Here is a 14465-nt window from a genome sequence, read left to right as displayed (position 1 = left end):
ATGGATAGTGCCACTATAATTGACAGTTTTATATTTCGGAAAATGTATATGGCTAAAACAGTATATGATCCGATTGCTAAGCTTGATGAAACATTGATACTTTCACCAGAATGCAAACTCTCTAAAAAAAATGCTTATTTGAAGCAGCAGGTGGAACAACAAAACACGTACCCATGGGATTTAGTTGAACAGTGCAGCCAGTCATAGCAAGAGTGGGCTTAATCTGACAGAAAGTCAAAACTTAAGGATGGTGAAATCCTTACCTGACAATGTTGATGCTCTTATTAAGGCAAGGTGTACAAGGTGGGGTACATTGTACCAGGTGCAAGGTGGGGTACATCTTCATACTCACCCAAATTCTAATCATGCACACCTGTTTCTAATCATCACATCCATTCGAGATGTAGTTGGGATCTTAATACTACTTATCTTGTCAATCACACTGAAAGTAGCTAGCCATGTCTGTCTTTAAGCTCATGTACAGTATGTAGAAGAGAACAGACAGCAATTTCCTCTAAGGGTGTTACACTACCTTATAACAGTAGTTTGAAAAGATGTGGTTGGCTGGCTTCACCTGTATCAGAGGAAGTGCATGGGAGGATTTGTTTAGCTTTTTTTCTGTCCTGATGCTGTATTCATTGGGCATTAATCAAACATTACATCAGTTTGAATGAAGTTAGGTAAAATAGAAGAATAGCAAGGAAGATCAGTGTATAGTGGACAAGAGATAAATAGCAGTGTAGGTTAAGTAAAAGACTAGTTCAGATATTTCCAAATCATTCTGTGTTATTTTAAGTATAAGTTATTTTGGGCTAGAAATCCAGTAACAGCATGAAGGATGACCTCAGCTGGGCAAAAGTATTTTGCTTAAGGCAAACAGAATTAAATGTATTAAAGTGTTTAATGAAAAAGTGACCTTGTTCTTCAGAAAATCTAATTTAAGGTTCTGTGTGATCAAGTGGTATTTACCACAGTTGAACTTTAGCTGTAAGGAATCAGTGAACTGCCTGATTAAAACATGCACTGTTTTACAAAGGAAGATGAAAAATACGCCTTCATGTAAATAGTTTGTTACATTTTAAACAATCTGTTATCATTCTGCCTTATAAAATGAAACGGACAGATCATAATTAAGTCTATTTCCTATTTAACAGCCAAACCCTTCCTCTTTCCTCAGTTCCTATTACTCTCCTTCAATTCCCGAGCTAAATGCCCTCGATTTGTTGCAGAGTTCATGCACCAGTATGATTTGAGCTGAAAGCAGCCTAAGCCCATGTGGCACTTGGCTGACTCAGAGCTGGATGGAAGATAGATTAGGTGCAAATGTGACTCGTCGTGACAGAGGGCTCAGCTTGGAACGGAAGTATAGGTCAATGAATCAGACTCTAGTTGAAGATGCATTGGCTTAAAACAAAAGGGGAACGGCGCTGAGGTGCGGAGTTTCATTTAGGTGAAATCACACATTTATTTAAAGGTTAGTTCAAGGGTAAGGACATATGACTAAGACAGGTAGTCACAGGATAATTCATACTGTCCAGTCATGAGATGAACTTTAGTGACCACATGATCATACAGTGTTTTACACACTTTACTATTTTAAATGAATTATTAAACATTATAGACATTACACTATATGGCAGAGTACAAAAGTGATTTTTGTAAGTGTTGTATTGTACAGGATTTGGGATGATTGATTGATTTGGACAGTTATGAACATTACACTTTTTAACCCTGAGAAGCTTGGCTTAGTAGTGTGCGGGTTATTTTAGTGCTGCAAGGTGTAATACAATCCAGTGCATTTTCAGGCATTTGGCTGGCCTAGGGCATTTAAAAAAAATGCTCTACACTTCATAATTAATATTGTTGCATTTTCATATTATTACATCATCATATGACTATGTTTCACATATCAAACATCAACCAGTCATGAGTTCTCTATCATCTAGATGCTAAGGTCTTTAGTAAATATGTTCCTACATCATGCATATCTTTTCTTACTTTATTTTTCTTTTTGTTTTTAAGGTTGTTTTGCTTTTTCTCAACTCAACAATCCATTTCTGCTCCCAACAGCACCTTTCGTGTTCATCTAGACCGTGTTGCACCACTATGTTAAGTTTTAAAATGGATTAAATAAAAATGTATATAGTAATCCATTTGTGCCAAATTTAAACCCTTGTTTTAAAACAAATCCATATTTCATTTAAGATATCATTTAATCCTAGCTTATAATGTACATTTTAATTAACATTTACTTCATTAAATTTTTTAAATGGCAACAGATGTAGGATAAATGTCCGAAACAAAAGTGTTAATCAAAGATTTGTTTTTTAATCATAATCTTGGTGTTTATATATTTTGTCAGATATCATCACTCATTTAAAAACAAATGAGATTTTGCTGTCTATTCCTGTTTCCGTATTGTTATCGCGAAAGTTCCTTGTTTGTTTGTATCAGCATTTAAATTATACTGCCTTTTCCGTTTATACTTAATAATCATATTAACTAGTTTTAATACTATTGGACTTTTGCCTTTTTTCTCTTTTTCATCTCCTCATCTAAGAACAAGCGAAATCCATCACCAAACAATTTATAAAAATTATAACTCCGACCCAGAGGTACGTTATCATGTCTACCAATCAGCTCGTCCAGTGTGTAGAGTGCCGGTTGTTTAGACATTCTTCCTCCTTCATTAGCGATAACTTTATTTGTGATAGGTGTGTGTTAGTGAGCACTCTGACCGAAAAGGTATTAGGGTTAGCGCAGTCAGACATTAGAGGGGATTAGAGAGCACAAGAGCAGTGTTATTTACGTAGTGGAAAGTCTGGGTGCCGCAGGCGGATTTAGTCAGCGCCCGACTCCGGCATTAGAGCCCTCACAGCGGGGCGAGTGGTTGACAGCTCGAAGGCATACTTGTTTAGCCAAAGCTAACGCTAAGGCTAGCCCACCAGAGCACACCTCCTCTGCGCTTCATGTGTCCAACAGGTTCGCTCTCGTCAATGTGACACACCCTCTGAAAAACCTAGGGGCACGTGAAGTTAGCTAGGCCTTGAGGGGCGCCAGCGGCAGTGGTTAGGTGTATCCCGGGAACCAGAGCACTGGACATAGCAGGTAATCTTAAGGCTCTAGGACAGCATAGGTTTTCAAAGATAGTGGTACATGTTGGGGCGAACGATATACGCCTTCGTTAGTCAGAGGTTAGTATGTGTACTGTAACTTTACAAAGGTGTTTAAATTAGCGAAGGCAATGTCCGACGAAGTAGTATGCTCTGGTCCCATCCCAATGCGACGTGGCAACATAGCTTACAGCAGGTTATGGTTGCTGAACCGCTGGATGGCTAGGTGGTGCACTGAAAATAATGTGGGCTTTATAGACAATTGAAAGACCTTTGAGGACAAAGCTGGACTTTTAGGGCGGGACGGTGTCCATCCCACTCGGGAAGGTGCTGCTCTCATTTCTTGTAGTATAGCTCATAGTGTCAGCGAACTAACCTGAGGTGACCAGAAGACTTAGCTTTAGCGGTTAGCCCTTTGTTGCGTGATTGGTAAACCCAAACGTGGAAGCAAGCGAGTAGGCAGGATAACCACGCGATTTGGTCTAAGGACTCTCACAAAAGGGGAGCAAGGGAAAAACACAAATTTAACCTGCGTCCTATAACACACACTCAAATCAGAAAGCAAAACCCAAAGAGGTGAGTACTCACGAATTGGTAGACGAACAGCCTAAACCGACATGGGCCAAACTCAGTGACTGAGCGGTAAGCCGTGGTTTGTTTACTCCTCTTATACTTCCTGGTTTGCGACCGCCTTACTTCCGGGTCCTAGTGCCGGTCGTGTATTGACTGTGCATGACACATAGTCTCAGAAGAGGCCTAGTTAATCGGTAACAATGCAGAGCCCAGGCCAGGGAGCAGACAGACAGGCTAAACCAACCGTCTGCTAGCTGCATAAAGTCGTCACTCTGGGTTCACTATATTGAGACTGTGTCTGTTCCCCAAGCTAAGCAAAAATGTAGAAAGTCTTAAAGTTTCTTTTAGTAATTTAATTAATATAGAGACAAAGAATTTAAAACACACTGAATACAAAGCCAGCACCTCTGATCTGAAGCTAGTACTGTTAAATATTAGATATCTCGCATTTAAAGCAGTTATTGTTAATAAAACTATCACAGACCAGGAATTTGATATGTTAGGTTTAACAAAAACCTGGATTAAAGAGAATGAGTAAGTAGCTCTAAATGAAGCTAGTCCTCCTGGATACAGCTACGTACACCAGCCTCGGTTAACTGGTAAAGGAGGAGGCGTCGCAGTTATTTACAATGATAATCTGTCTATTGTACAAAAACACAGACTCAAATTTATAGTTCTCTATAGTAACATAAAAAGTGTAGCTACAAATATGAAGTCAGCTCAGTCGATCTCACTAGTTATCATTTACAGACCTCCAGGGCCATACTCTGAATTTCTCTATAAATTTGCAGATTTCCTTTTAAACCAAGTCGTTTCTGTAGACAAAGCGTTAATTGCTGGAGACTTTAATTTTTATTTTGAGAATCCAGAAGACCCTCTGAGAACAGCATTTATGTCCATACTGGACTCAGTAGGAGTAAAATAGTATGTAGTAGGATCCACTCATAAAGCAGGTCACACTTTAGATTTAATAAAAATCGAAACCGAAATTTTTGGATGCACTTGGCCGAAAACCGATACCGAAACCGAAAATGGCTTCATTAAAAAACATGTTTAAAATATTTTCTTTTTGTTTGTATTAAAAAACTACAAATTAATTAAGCAATCAAACTTTTATTGATAATAAATAACAGTAATAAGGCTGTTTAACAATAACAAAACTTGCTTCCAAGTGCTTCCAAACCGCCGACATACTCCGTGTTTGATGCGTAATGACAGCGCGAACGAGACGGGAGGATGGGAGAGGCGTGGCGACAATTTCGGCTTTTATTTTCGGCGCTTTCTTACGTTTCGGCCGAAACCGATAATGCTATTTCGGCCGGAATTTTTCGGCGGCCGAAATTTCGGTGCATCCCTAATAACCACACTTCCACAGTCTGAAGTTATCTCAGATCACTGTCTTGTCACAGTTAAAGTGTCATAGTAATAATCTATGCACAGCGGCGAGCTATCACATTAAACGTACATTCACATTAAATACCACACAGAGCTTTATCAATAATCTACCAGAGCTATCAACTTCGATTGGATCGCCATCTCCACAGAACTCGATCAGGCAACTGAATATTTAGAGTCGACATTTTGTTGTACCTTAATGAAGATAATAAAGCTTCACTTCAAGGAAAATGATTAAAGATAAGTAACTCGCTCCCTAGTATAATGATCTCACACGCACTTTAAAACAAACCTCTTAGAAATTATAACGCAAATGGCATCAAACTAAATTGCTAGTATTCCAAATAGCATGGAAGAAGAGCATCCTGAACTATGAAAAAGCTCTCAGTGCTGCTATATTTTTATTTAATACTGTAGCTAAATTAACTAGAAACAAGGCCACTGTAGAAAATAGTTAAAGTAGTAAATGACCTGCTATTGGCCTCTGATCAGGGTTGTATAACTATATTCAACCTCAGTGCCGCTTTTAACACTATTGATTATATTATTCTCCTTAACAGATTAGAAAATGTTGTAGAAATCACGGGAATGGCCCTCTCGTACCTCAGATCCTATTTGACCGATTGTTATCAGTTTATCAGATTATCAGATTCAAATGGTGACCATTCTGCATGTTCTCAAGTGGAGTTTGGTGTTTCACAGGGTTCAGTTTAAGGCCCACTGCTTTTTTCTCTTTACAAATGATGCAGAAAAACTAGTTCATGCTTTTATTACCTCTAGGTTGGACTATTGTAACGCCTTACTGTCTGGTTGTTCAATGTTGTATAAACAAGCTTCAGTTAGTTAAGAATGCAGCAGCAAGAGTCCTCACTAGAACCAGAAGGTACGAGCACATTACCCCTATCTTATCCACACTGTACTGTCATCTCTCCTTTTCTTCTGCTCTCTCCTCTTCTCTTTCTTCTCCTCTCTCTCCCTTTCCCTCTCCTTGTCTCTCTGTCGAGCTATACATGTCGCTCATATACTGACTCATCCTGGTGTCCTGCTTCTGGTTGGAGATCTTGTCGCATGGATGCCCAGTGTGATCTGACTGGGTGCGTGTGGTGACTGGGGACGGTTCCACTTTTTCACGAAGACGGTCCTGTCCCTAGCTGATGCAGATAGCTGTTCTCTGAGGACTTGTGATTTCAGTCTCTTAATAGTTCAGGACTGGAGTTTCCTACAGTCTACCTGAGCCTCCAGTAATGAACTGGACTCCATTTAGGACTACCAGAGAGGGGCCATTTGGCCCTATCCCCCTAGCTCTACCAGAGAGGGGCCATTTGGCCTGGTTGTTTTTACCTAATATCCTTAATCACAAGTGAACAGTTGCCTTTGTTCTGTAAATGTGGCAATTACTTACTTAATTACTTACTTAAATAAATGGGAGTCAACTGTCAGTGATTAAGTTGTTAGTTTAAAACCAAGGGGCCATTTAGCCCACCTCTGGTAGGGCTGGAGGGGTCAGAAAAACCTGGTAGTTCTAGTATACACATCTCCTGTTATACTAAACGTCCAGTCTCGTATAGTATGATGCAGATCAATCCCTGCTATCCAGTTTACTCAAATGAGGGTGGGTTCCCTGTTGAGTCAGGTTCCTCTCAATGTTTCTTCCTATTATCATCTCAGGGAGTTTTTCCTTGTCACTGTCGCCATCATCCTCGGCTTGCTCATCGGAGACAGTCTTATCATTGTGATTCATACTTGTTTACATCTCATAGAAGCTTAAATATGTCAATTGTTAAAAGCGCTGTACAAAAAATGTAATTACTGTAAATTACAAAAGCTAGTAACAGTTTTTTTTAAAGCAAATCTCTGATTAGGTTTAATTCTTATAATGTTGGGTGTCCTGCTTTACTGTCACTTATTTTGTCTTTAAGAGACTATAATGATGAAATGCCCTAAAAAACAAATGTGGTGAAACAATACATGTGATTTTGATAGCTTTGGAATTAAATGGTTCAGTCTTCTTTGGAAGAAATTAGTTAGTCACCAATTACTGTATGTACTGTAATACAGTTTCATTCCTTCACCTATATGAAGTAAGTACTTTATTCTGGTCAGCATTGTGGGTTAATTAAATTAAGTGTAATTTAACATACAAAAATGTAGAAATTGTTTGAGTTTACCTGATTTTGCTCAATGTCTGAAAAAAAAAAATGCCAGTTAGACCCTTACAGTATGATCCCAAGGTCTAAATTAATTTGATCTGCCCCAAATGGAAGCAGTGTGTACAAAATGTGCATCTAATTTGGATAAACAAACCTTAATTGCAGCTGGTTTCTGGTTGATTTCTGTGTTTCACCTACTGCTAGAAAACTGAGCTAGAGCAGCACAAATATCGCTTTGTCCAGTTTTCATTGGTCAAACTGAAAGCGTCTTCACTTGAAGGCTCCCCTGACTAACAGCAACGATACAGCTTCACTTCTTCTCAACATCAACCGGACTCTCTGAACTCTCTAAAATAGTATCTGTCAGCAGGTAATAAAAGCAGTGAATCACATGGGATGCTGAGCAGCTTGGTGGTAGATTTCCTTATCACTTTAAGTGAAGCTGACACACAGATGGAGCAAGCCCTGCAATTTCACCATTGCTCTGTCTTTCGGGAGGAGCCGAAGGACGTCCTCACAGCACATCATAACTTTACCCTGGACAGTTTTAGACAATTCTTTGTCCATGTGGTGATGCTTCTAGACAGGTGTCTTGTTTTACCAAAATGTTTTTTGTACAACTCAACACCTAACCAACCAGCAACGGGTGAAAAAAGTATTTTTTTCTGATAGGAAAACGTCATACCTTATCAATCATTCGTCATATTCTGGTCTGGAAACGGCTGCAGTTCTGCCATCAGAGGAATTTTAGCAGTAAACCATCAGTTTGCTTCATTTCTGATTAATTTTAGCACTTCATCTCATCTGAGAAAAATATGGGCTCATCTAAAAGTGACAGCTCTTCTCTGAATCTCATCATGGGTGTTGATGCTGAGCCGGAAAGGCACTAGAAGCTGTTAAAACACCGAACAGCTGTATGTGCCTGCACTTGATCTAGAGCAAGTGCATCAAGCCCTTATGCATAGCTTTTCTGAGAGAGAGAGTGGTGCACATCCCTCTTAGTAATTGGGTTGCTAAATTATGGACAGTCCATTGAATGCATTTTGCAGTCTACTTGTTGAGAATGCTTGGGTCCATTTTTGGGCTATATACATGTCATACCTATTAAAGCTGGTTAATGGCCTTTTGCTGTACAGGTGCTATACTGTTTTGGGGTCGGCGGCAGCAAGGCTAATGGATCGAGATATTTTGTGCACCCAAACACTCTAAAACAACCATAATGGTGTTTTTCTGATAGGGCAATTGCCTGATATGAAATGGAAAATAGAAACTCAAATATCAATCCAAAACACACGTAGGTTAGATGAATCACCTAGCAAGCTTTAATGCTGGGACACAAAGGAAGACTGCAGGGCTAAAACCGTGACACAAAGTAGATTGGACCCTGTCTTTATTGTCAGCTTCATCACGCAGCTTTGACCTTTGAGGGATGAATCACTCTTAGCTGGGTATCTTCATTGCTACATAATGTTTTATGTTTTTGCTTTGTGTCATTTCTGCATCCTAGGCATTCCATCACAGTTGACTTTAATGACTGGCAATTCACTTACGCCACATTTTCGTCAATGAGAGATGATACCGATGTGAGCTGCACTGCTATTTCTCTTCTTTCAAATATTATCTCAGAAATGAAAAGGGGCAGTATGTTTCAAATGAGCCTCAGTCTTTAGCTGCAAGGTAGAACAGAAGCAGCACTTCAACAGTGAACAAAAAGAAAGCAGTAGTTCAGTCATTTATCATTTGAGAGTCCCTATACAGGATGTATGGTTTCATATTTCGCGGGTTATTTATTCTATATGTATGATGGATCCACAAAAAGCAAAATACCTTTAATGCATATTCAGGAATAACCCAGGCTACAAATTATGATAATAGTAAATAATGTTTATAGTACTCACACACTCATTCACTCACTATGGGCAATTTTGGGAACAGCAATTAGCCTAATCTGCATTTCTTCGGATGATGGGAGGAAACCGCAGTACCCGGAGGAAATCCACCAAACACAGGGAGAACTCGGAAACTCCATGCACACAGAGCCAGGAACTGAACCCAGACCCTGTAGGTGCAAGGTGACCGTGTTAACCACTACACCACTGTGCCACCGTTGCTGCACAATTAATCACAGAAAAAAAATTTTCATTGCAAAAGGCTGCAATTTGTTACAGGTAATGGTTAGGAATTTATGTAGAGTTTGTCAGTCTTTCCCTTTATTATTTTTTTTATAATAAAATAATCAATAAATTGGAGGCGATGATAGATAAATAATGGCAAGATGTCTACACCAAGTTATGTAATAAGGTAAAGATTTTTTTACAGCTAATTTTTTAAAAAAATTAGGTTTATACGGATAATGAAAGGTTGGTTTCATCCTGGCAAGAAATTGAGTCATCTATTAAGTTACTGCTTTGGGTACAAATGACCTGACTTGCTGCACACATGCACAGAGTAGAAATTTGTTAAGTAATAATAATATAACGGGAATGCTTTTCAAAGAATGATTGATGTACTGTATTCAATATATGACCCACAACGTACCCACTCACTAATCTATTAGATTTCACATTTACTTGTGATATTATTAAATTACGGGCTAACAGGCTTGTTGTATAAATGAAATTCTTGTTCATTTTCCCTAATGGGAAAACGCTGCAGAACATATCTTTATTTTCATCTGGGACACACAACAATACCTTTGACAGGACTGCAGAACGATCGCTGTTTTAGTCTACTGTGCGCTGAAGTGCTCTCTGAAAACTGTACCGCAATGAGAATTTAATATTTTTGATGCCGGGTTGGCCAAGTTGCATCTGCGGTAGATGTCTGAGAGTGGAAAAAGGCAGCAACACAAAAGCGCAGATTTGAAAATGATGTGTGACTGTAAAGATGAATTGTACATTATGGGTAATATACAATTTTATTCCCAGCCGAACTAACAAAGTGTCTTAGACCTCTGGCTGTTGTCGATTAGGGGCTGTATCAGATGGCACAGTGGATCCAGAAGCTTTCTGGACTGTGTCCATCAGTGGTGTTACCCGCTGAGGTGCTGAAAGCAAACACGCACTGAGGGAGTCTGGTTACACGGCAGAGTAATTATCTCACAAAAAGTGGATTTACAAGGTGTGACTAAAAAGATCCACTGGGAAAAGGAAAGTTTGACAGGAAGCCAGGTGCCTGAGAAAAGCCAAATTTACTTCATGCTGATAACACAGTCTTGATAGTTTAATGTTTTATTCATTCATGCACCTTCAGTAACCACTTTATCCTGGTCAGGGTGGTGGATCCAGAGCCTACTGAGCGCTGGGTGTGAAGCCAGACAGATGAAAGGTATCAGACAAGTACATTTACATATTCACACCTAGGGGCAATTTAGAGTAGCTAATCCATGTAATGGTATAATTTTGGATTTGAAGTGGCTAGAAACTGGAAATGAGGGAAACAAAACACAAACAGTGTCTCAACAATAAGTAATTAAAAAATATATATCTTTGGTAAGCTGGGACATAATATTTGTGCAAACCTTTCCCTTTTCTTGCCTATACAGAAAGAAAGAACCTCACAGCATGGACTGGAAAGGTATCTACTGGCTTTTAATGTCGTTTGAGTTGGTGAGTATGGAAAGATTTTATTCATAGTTCTGTCAGCATTGCACATTTTTATCTGTTTGCATAATTTAGGTTGTATAAAAAGATACAGAGTTTGTTTAAATTTGCATGATTTTTAATGAAATTATTATTATTATTATTATTATTATTTTGGGTTGTGTCTTATTAACTGAATGCACACTATTAATTTTATGTTACAGATTAACAAAGTCTGAATCATTATTTCTAAAATAGACACAACTCTAACATTTTATAAATATACTATAAGCTGATAGATTCATGTACTTTGCAGGCTGACATTTACTGTATGAACACAGTCTAGTTTTCCTTTTAATAAACTGAGGTTGAATTCACACAGTCTCAATTCTCAAATCCTGTAAATTATTTTCTGGCAAGTTTTCTTAGTCTACTTTTCCACTTTGCAAATCTGTACTTAGAAAGAGATTAACTTGATGAATTTCAGTACTCCATCATGCACTAATTGCTTCAGTTTGTTTAGAAATATGATACGACTCTCCAACAAGTGATGAGGAAAAATCACTCCAGGTACACACTTTGTAGTTTGCTGCTCAGAGTCAGTGCTTTAGTAGGCAGGTTTCATATGGAACATGTAAAGTCCTCCAGATATAATAAGTTCTTTTACAGTGTGACAGCGGCATAGAGCGGTCTGGCAGGAGCAGAAGTACTCACCCAAAATGTCAAGTGCTTTTCCTAACCCACTTGTCCTCTTTCCCTCATGTTCGTTGTGGTTTTACACTGACTATGTTTTATTCAGGGGTGATTAATAGGTTTATGTCAACGTTATTTACAGTTATCTATCTATCTATCTATCTATCTATCTATCTATCTATCTATCTATCTATCCATCCATCCATCCATCCATCCATCCATCCATCCATCTATGCATTTTCACGGTGTATAACTAATTTTACTTTTAAATTACAGTTTTTCTTATTGTAATTTTTCATTTCTCATGTCAAACCTTTTTTTCAAACATTTTCACTTTTTTTTTTTTTTTTTTACTTCTTGTCTAATTCTCAAAACTATGCTAAGGTAAAACATTTACTTTTTCCTGCAAAAATTGTCCCCCATAACACTGTATTTTTGGAAAAGGTTAGTCAGTGACATCAAAATAAAAAGTTTTATCACTGCCACAATAAAATGGTTAGTAGTAAAATCATAATACTGTATATTCTATAATAATATACATTATGTATATCATAAGTATATTATTTCATAAAATGTACTGTATAAGCAAGTTCCAAGCTATTTATAGATTTATCTTGATACTGATATTTTATAACAAAGAGTTTTTTTAACCAAAACCTTTAAGTAAATGCTGTATAGCAATATATAAGTATAGCAAAATAGTTAAATACAACACTGCATTATACAGCAAACTCACAACAGGATCGTGGGTACCCAAGGCTCATGTACGTCCACAGGAACCAAGCGCCGCCTGTCCGGTCCGATCCAGTAGAAAATCCAATGCAGCACAAATCACCAAAAATTTAAATGCTGGCTATGATAAAAAACCCACCAGAACACCCAGTGCACCACAGCCCACCACAGGCAAAGAGCCCAAGGCCGCTGATCCGGCCTCCAAGCTTCCTAGATCCCAATCCCATTGAGCACCCATGAGACCAACCGGACAGACAAGTCCAAATCCCCAGGGCCCAGCCCCGCAACCAACAGTGGCCCTTAAGACACAACGGGAACACAAAAACTAGGTGGTTTTAATGTTATGACTGGTCAGTGTATGTAGTACAGTAATTGCATAAAGGTTTTACAAATGGTTGAGCTCATGGCACATCTCTTCATTCATATTCAGTTCTCTCCAATGGTATGTTAAATATGAAGTCACAAGTAGCTTTTCAGTACAAAATTAGACTATGCAATGCAATACAACAAATTAAAACAACAAAAAATACTCCTCATAGTTTAATGAAGGACAACTTATCCACTTTCCCTCATTAATGTTTGAAGTATTTATGAAATAGTGGAACATCTTATTGTACATTTAGCTGCAGTCTTTAACTTGCTTCTTGCATAGTGAGACCCAGATTTCCGGTATGACATGGTCCACAGATATGGCTCATATTTAATCAGGCTCATGCTTCTGTCTCAACCACACATCCTGAGTCGTCTTCCTCTTTCACTGATAAGTAATTGGCATTGTACAGCATTTGCATTTCTATAAGCAATAGCAGGTCTCTTCAGGTGAAACAGAGATTATACACAGATATTTATACAGTTCTTTAAGTTTGAATAGCAAGCACTGCTGCTTTATATTTTTGTATGTGGTGTAGGTATTCTTGGTTGATGTAATATTGAGTTCAATGCCCTTAAAAAGCCTATTGAGGAGTCACCTGACAATAATAACTAATTATACAAACTTAATTTTTCTCAGAGTGATTGGGTAACTTTATTGGGTAAAGTTTTCATTTGTTTGGAAATTTACATGTTTTACAGTATATGTGTTAAAAGCACAACTACTGTAACTTATTTTAACTAAATGGTCCGGACACCTGACTTTAGCACTATTTTAGTGATTTAACAATTGACCAGTTTGAATAATATTCAAATGCATTTGCTTTTGTACAAAATCAAGGGGCATTGACAATCTGTTGTAAAGAAATAAGTTACTTTTGTGGATGTTTATTGATGGGATTTTGAGAAGTCAGCCAAATCAATTGAAAAAAACTATAAGTAAGCATTTTCAAACACGTGAAATCTTTGTGATGCTGTTCACATAATAGATCTCTCTCTCTCTCATTCTTCAGATTTAAATTAGTAACATTATCCAAACTCCGGAGGACTTTAAAATGGTGTTGCATTATTAAAAAAAAAAAATGTATTATGTAATTTAATGAAACCATAAAAAAAACAATAAAAGCCAAGAAGCCTGAAAAGAATTTTAGTTTGTAAATAGTTATAGCAGCTCTAACCTTACTCAAGGGCTGCAATAAATATCTCTTAAATTGGGTGTTCATTAGGCTGTTGGAAAGACAAAATTTGGAAAAAGTTCTTTTTACCTACAACAATATTAAAACTAAAATAAAAATCACATTATAAATGGTGTAGTTGTTGCTTTTAGAAAACACCTCTATTTTCACATGTGAAACTTTTACTCATTACATGCTGTGAATTGTAAATTATTGTTTGATATCTTAATTTGTTTTATAAATGATCGCTAATTTTGGATGTTTGGTAATGTGATTTTTGGTCAAAGTAGTAGAAAACATAAGGTAAGGAACCTTAGAAAACATAAGGTAAGTGGTCTGGTTGCAGGGACTTGGATTTTCCACTGTGTACTTGTGGTGTGGAAGAAGTAGTCTGTGTAGACAAGATCAGTTTTTGCTGAGAGGTTAAGTGGCTCTTTGAGCTGACATGGGTGGTGGCCTGGTGGTCGTATGTATGACGTCATTTACTTCAATGTTTGGAGTGACATCATATGTACGGCTGCTAAACTGCTACATGGGACTTCCAAAAATCTCTCAGATATGTTTGTTTTTTAGCCCTTTAAACCGTAAGGTAAGAACAGTAGTACTTTTTCCATACTGAAAATTAGTAATCCTGGTAATGTATTTGACTTCATTTACATTTAGTGATTATAAAGAAGACAAGCA

At 37.8% G+C, this 14465-nt stretch overlaps 1 protein-coding gene across 2 annotated transcripts in view; it reads left to right on the top strand.

Annotated features, from left to right (window-relative positions):
* calcr (calcitonin receptor) overlaps positions 1 to 14465 on the top strand; it is a 67695-nt gene that overhangs the window by 19463 nt on the left and 33767 nt on the right. Inside the window, exons 2-3 of one of the 2 annotated variants that reach the window (XM_053492588.1) lie at positions 10505 to 10558; positions 10776 to 10839. In XM_053492588.1, coding sequence (XP_053348563.1) covers positions 10795 to 10839 — 45 coding nt within the window. In that variant the 5' untranslated portion in view covers positions 10505 to 10558; positions 10776 to 10794. The remainder of the gene's footprint in view (positions 1 to 10504; positions 10559 to 10775; positions 10840 to 14465) is intronic. The other variant, XM_053492587.1, reaches the window with a different exon arrangement.

This window comes from Clarias gariepinus, chromosome 3 (genome assembly GCF_024256425.1).
Source record: "Clarias gariepinus isolate MV-2021 ecotype Netherlands chromosome 3, CGAR_prim_01v2, whole genome shotgun sequence".
In the NCBI taxonomy this organism is placed as follows: domain Eukaryota; kingdom Metazoa; phylum Chordata; class Actinopteri; order Siluriformes; family Clariidae; genus Clarias; species Clarias gariepinus.
The sequence above is the reverse complement of the archived record's forward strand: the minus strand, read 5'-3'. Positions and strand labels throughout refer to the sequence as shown.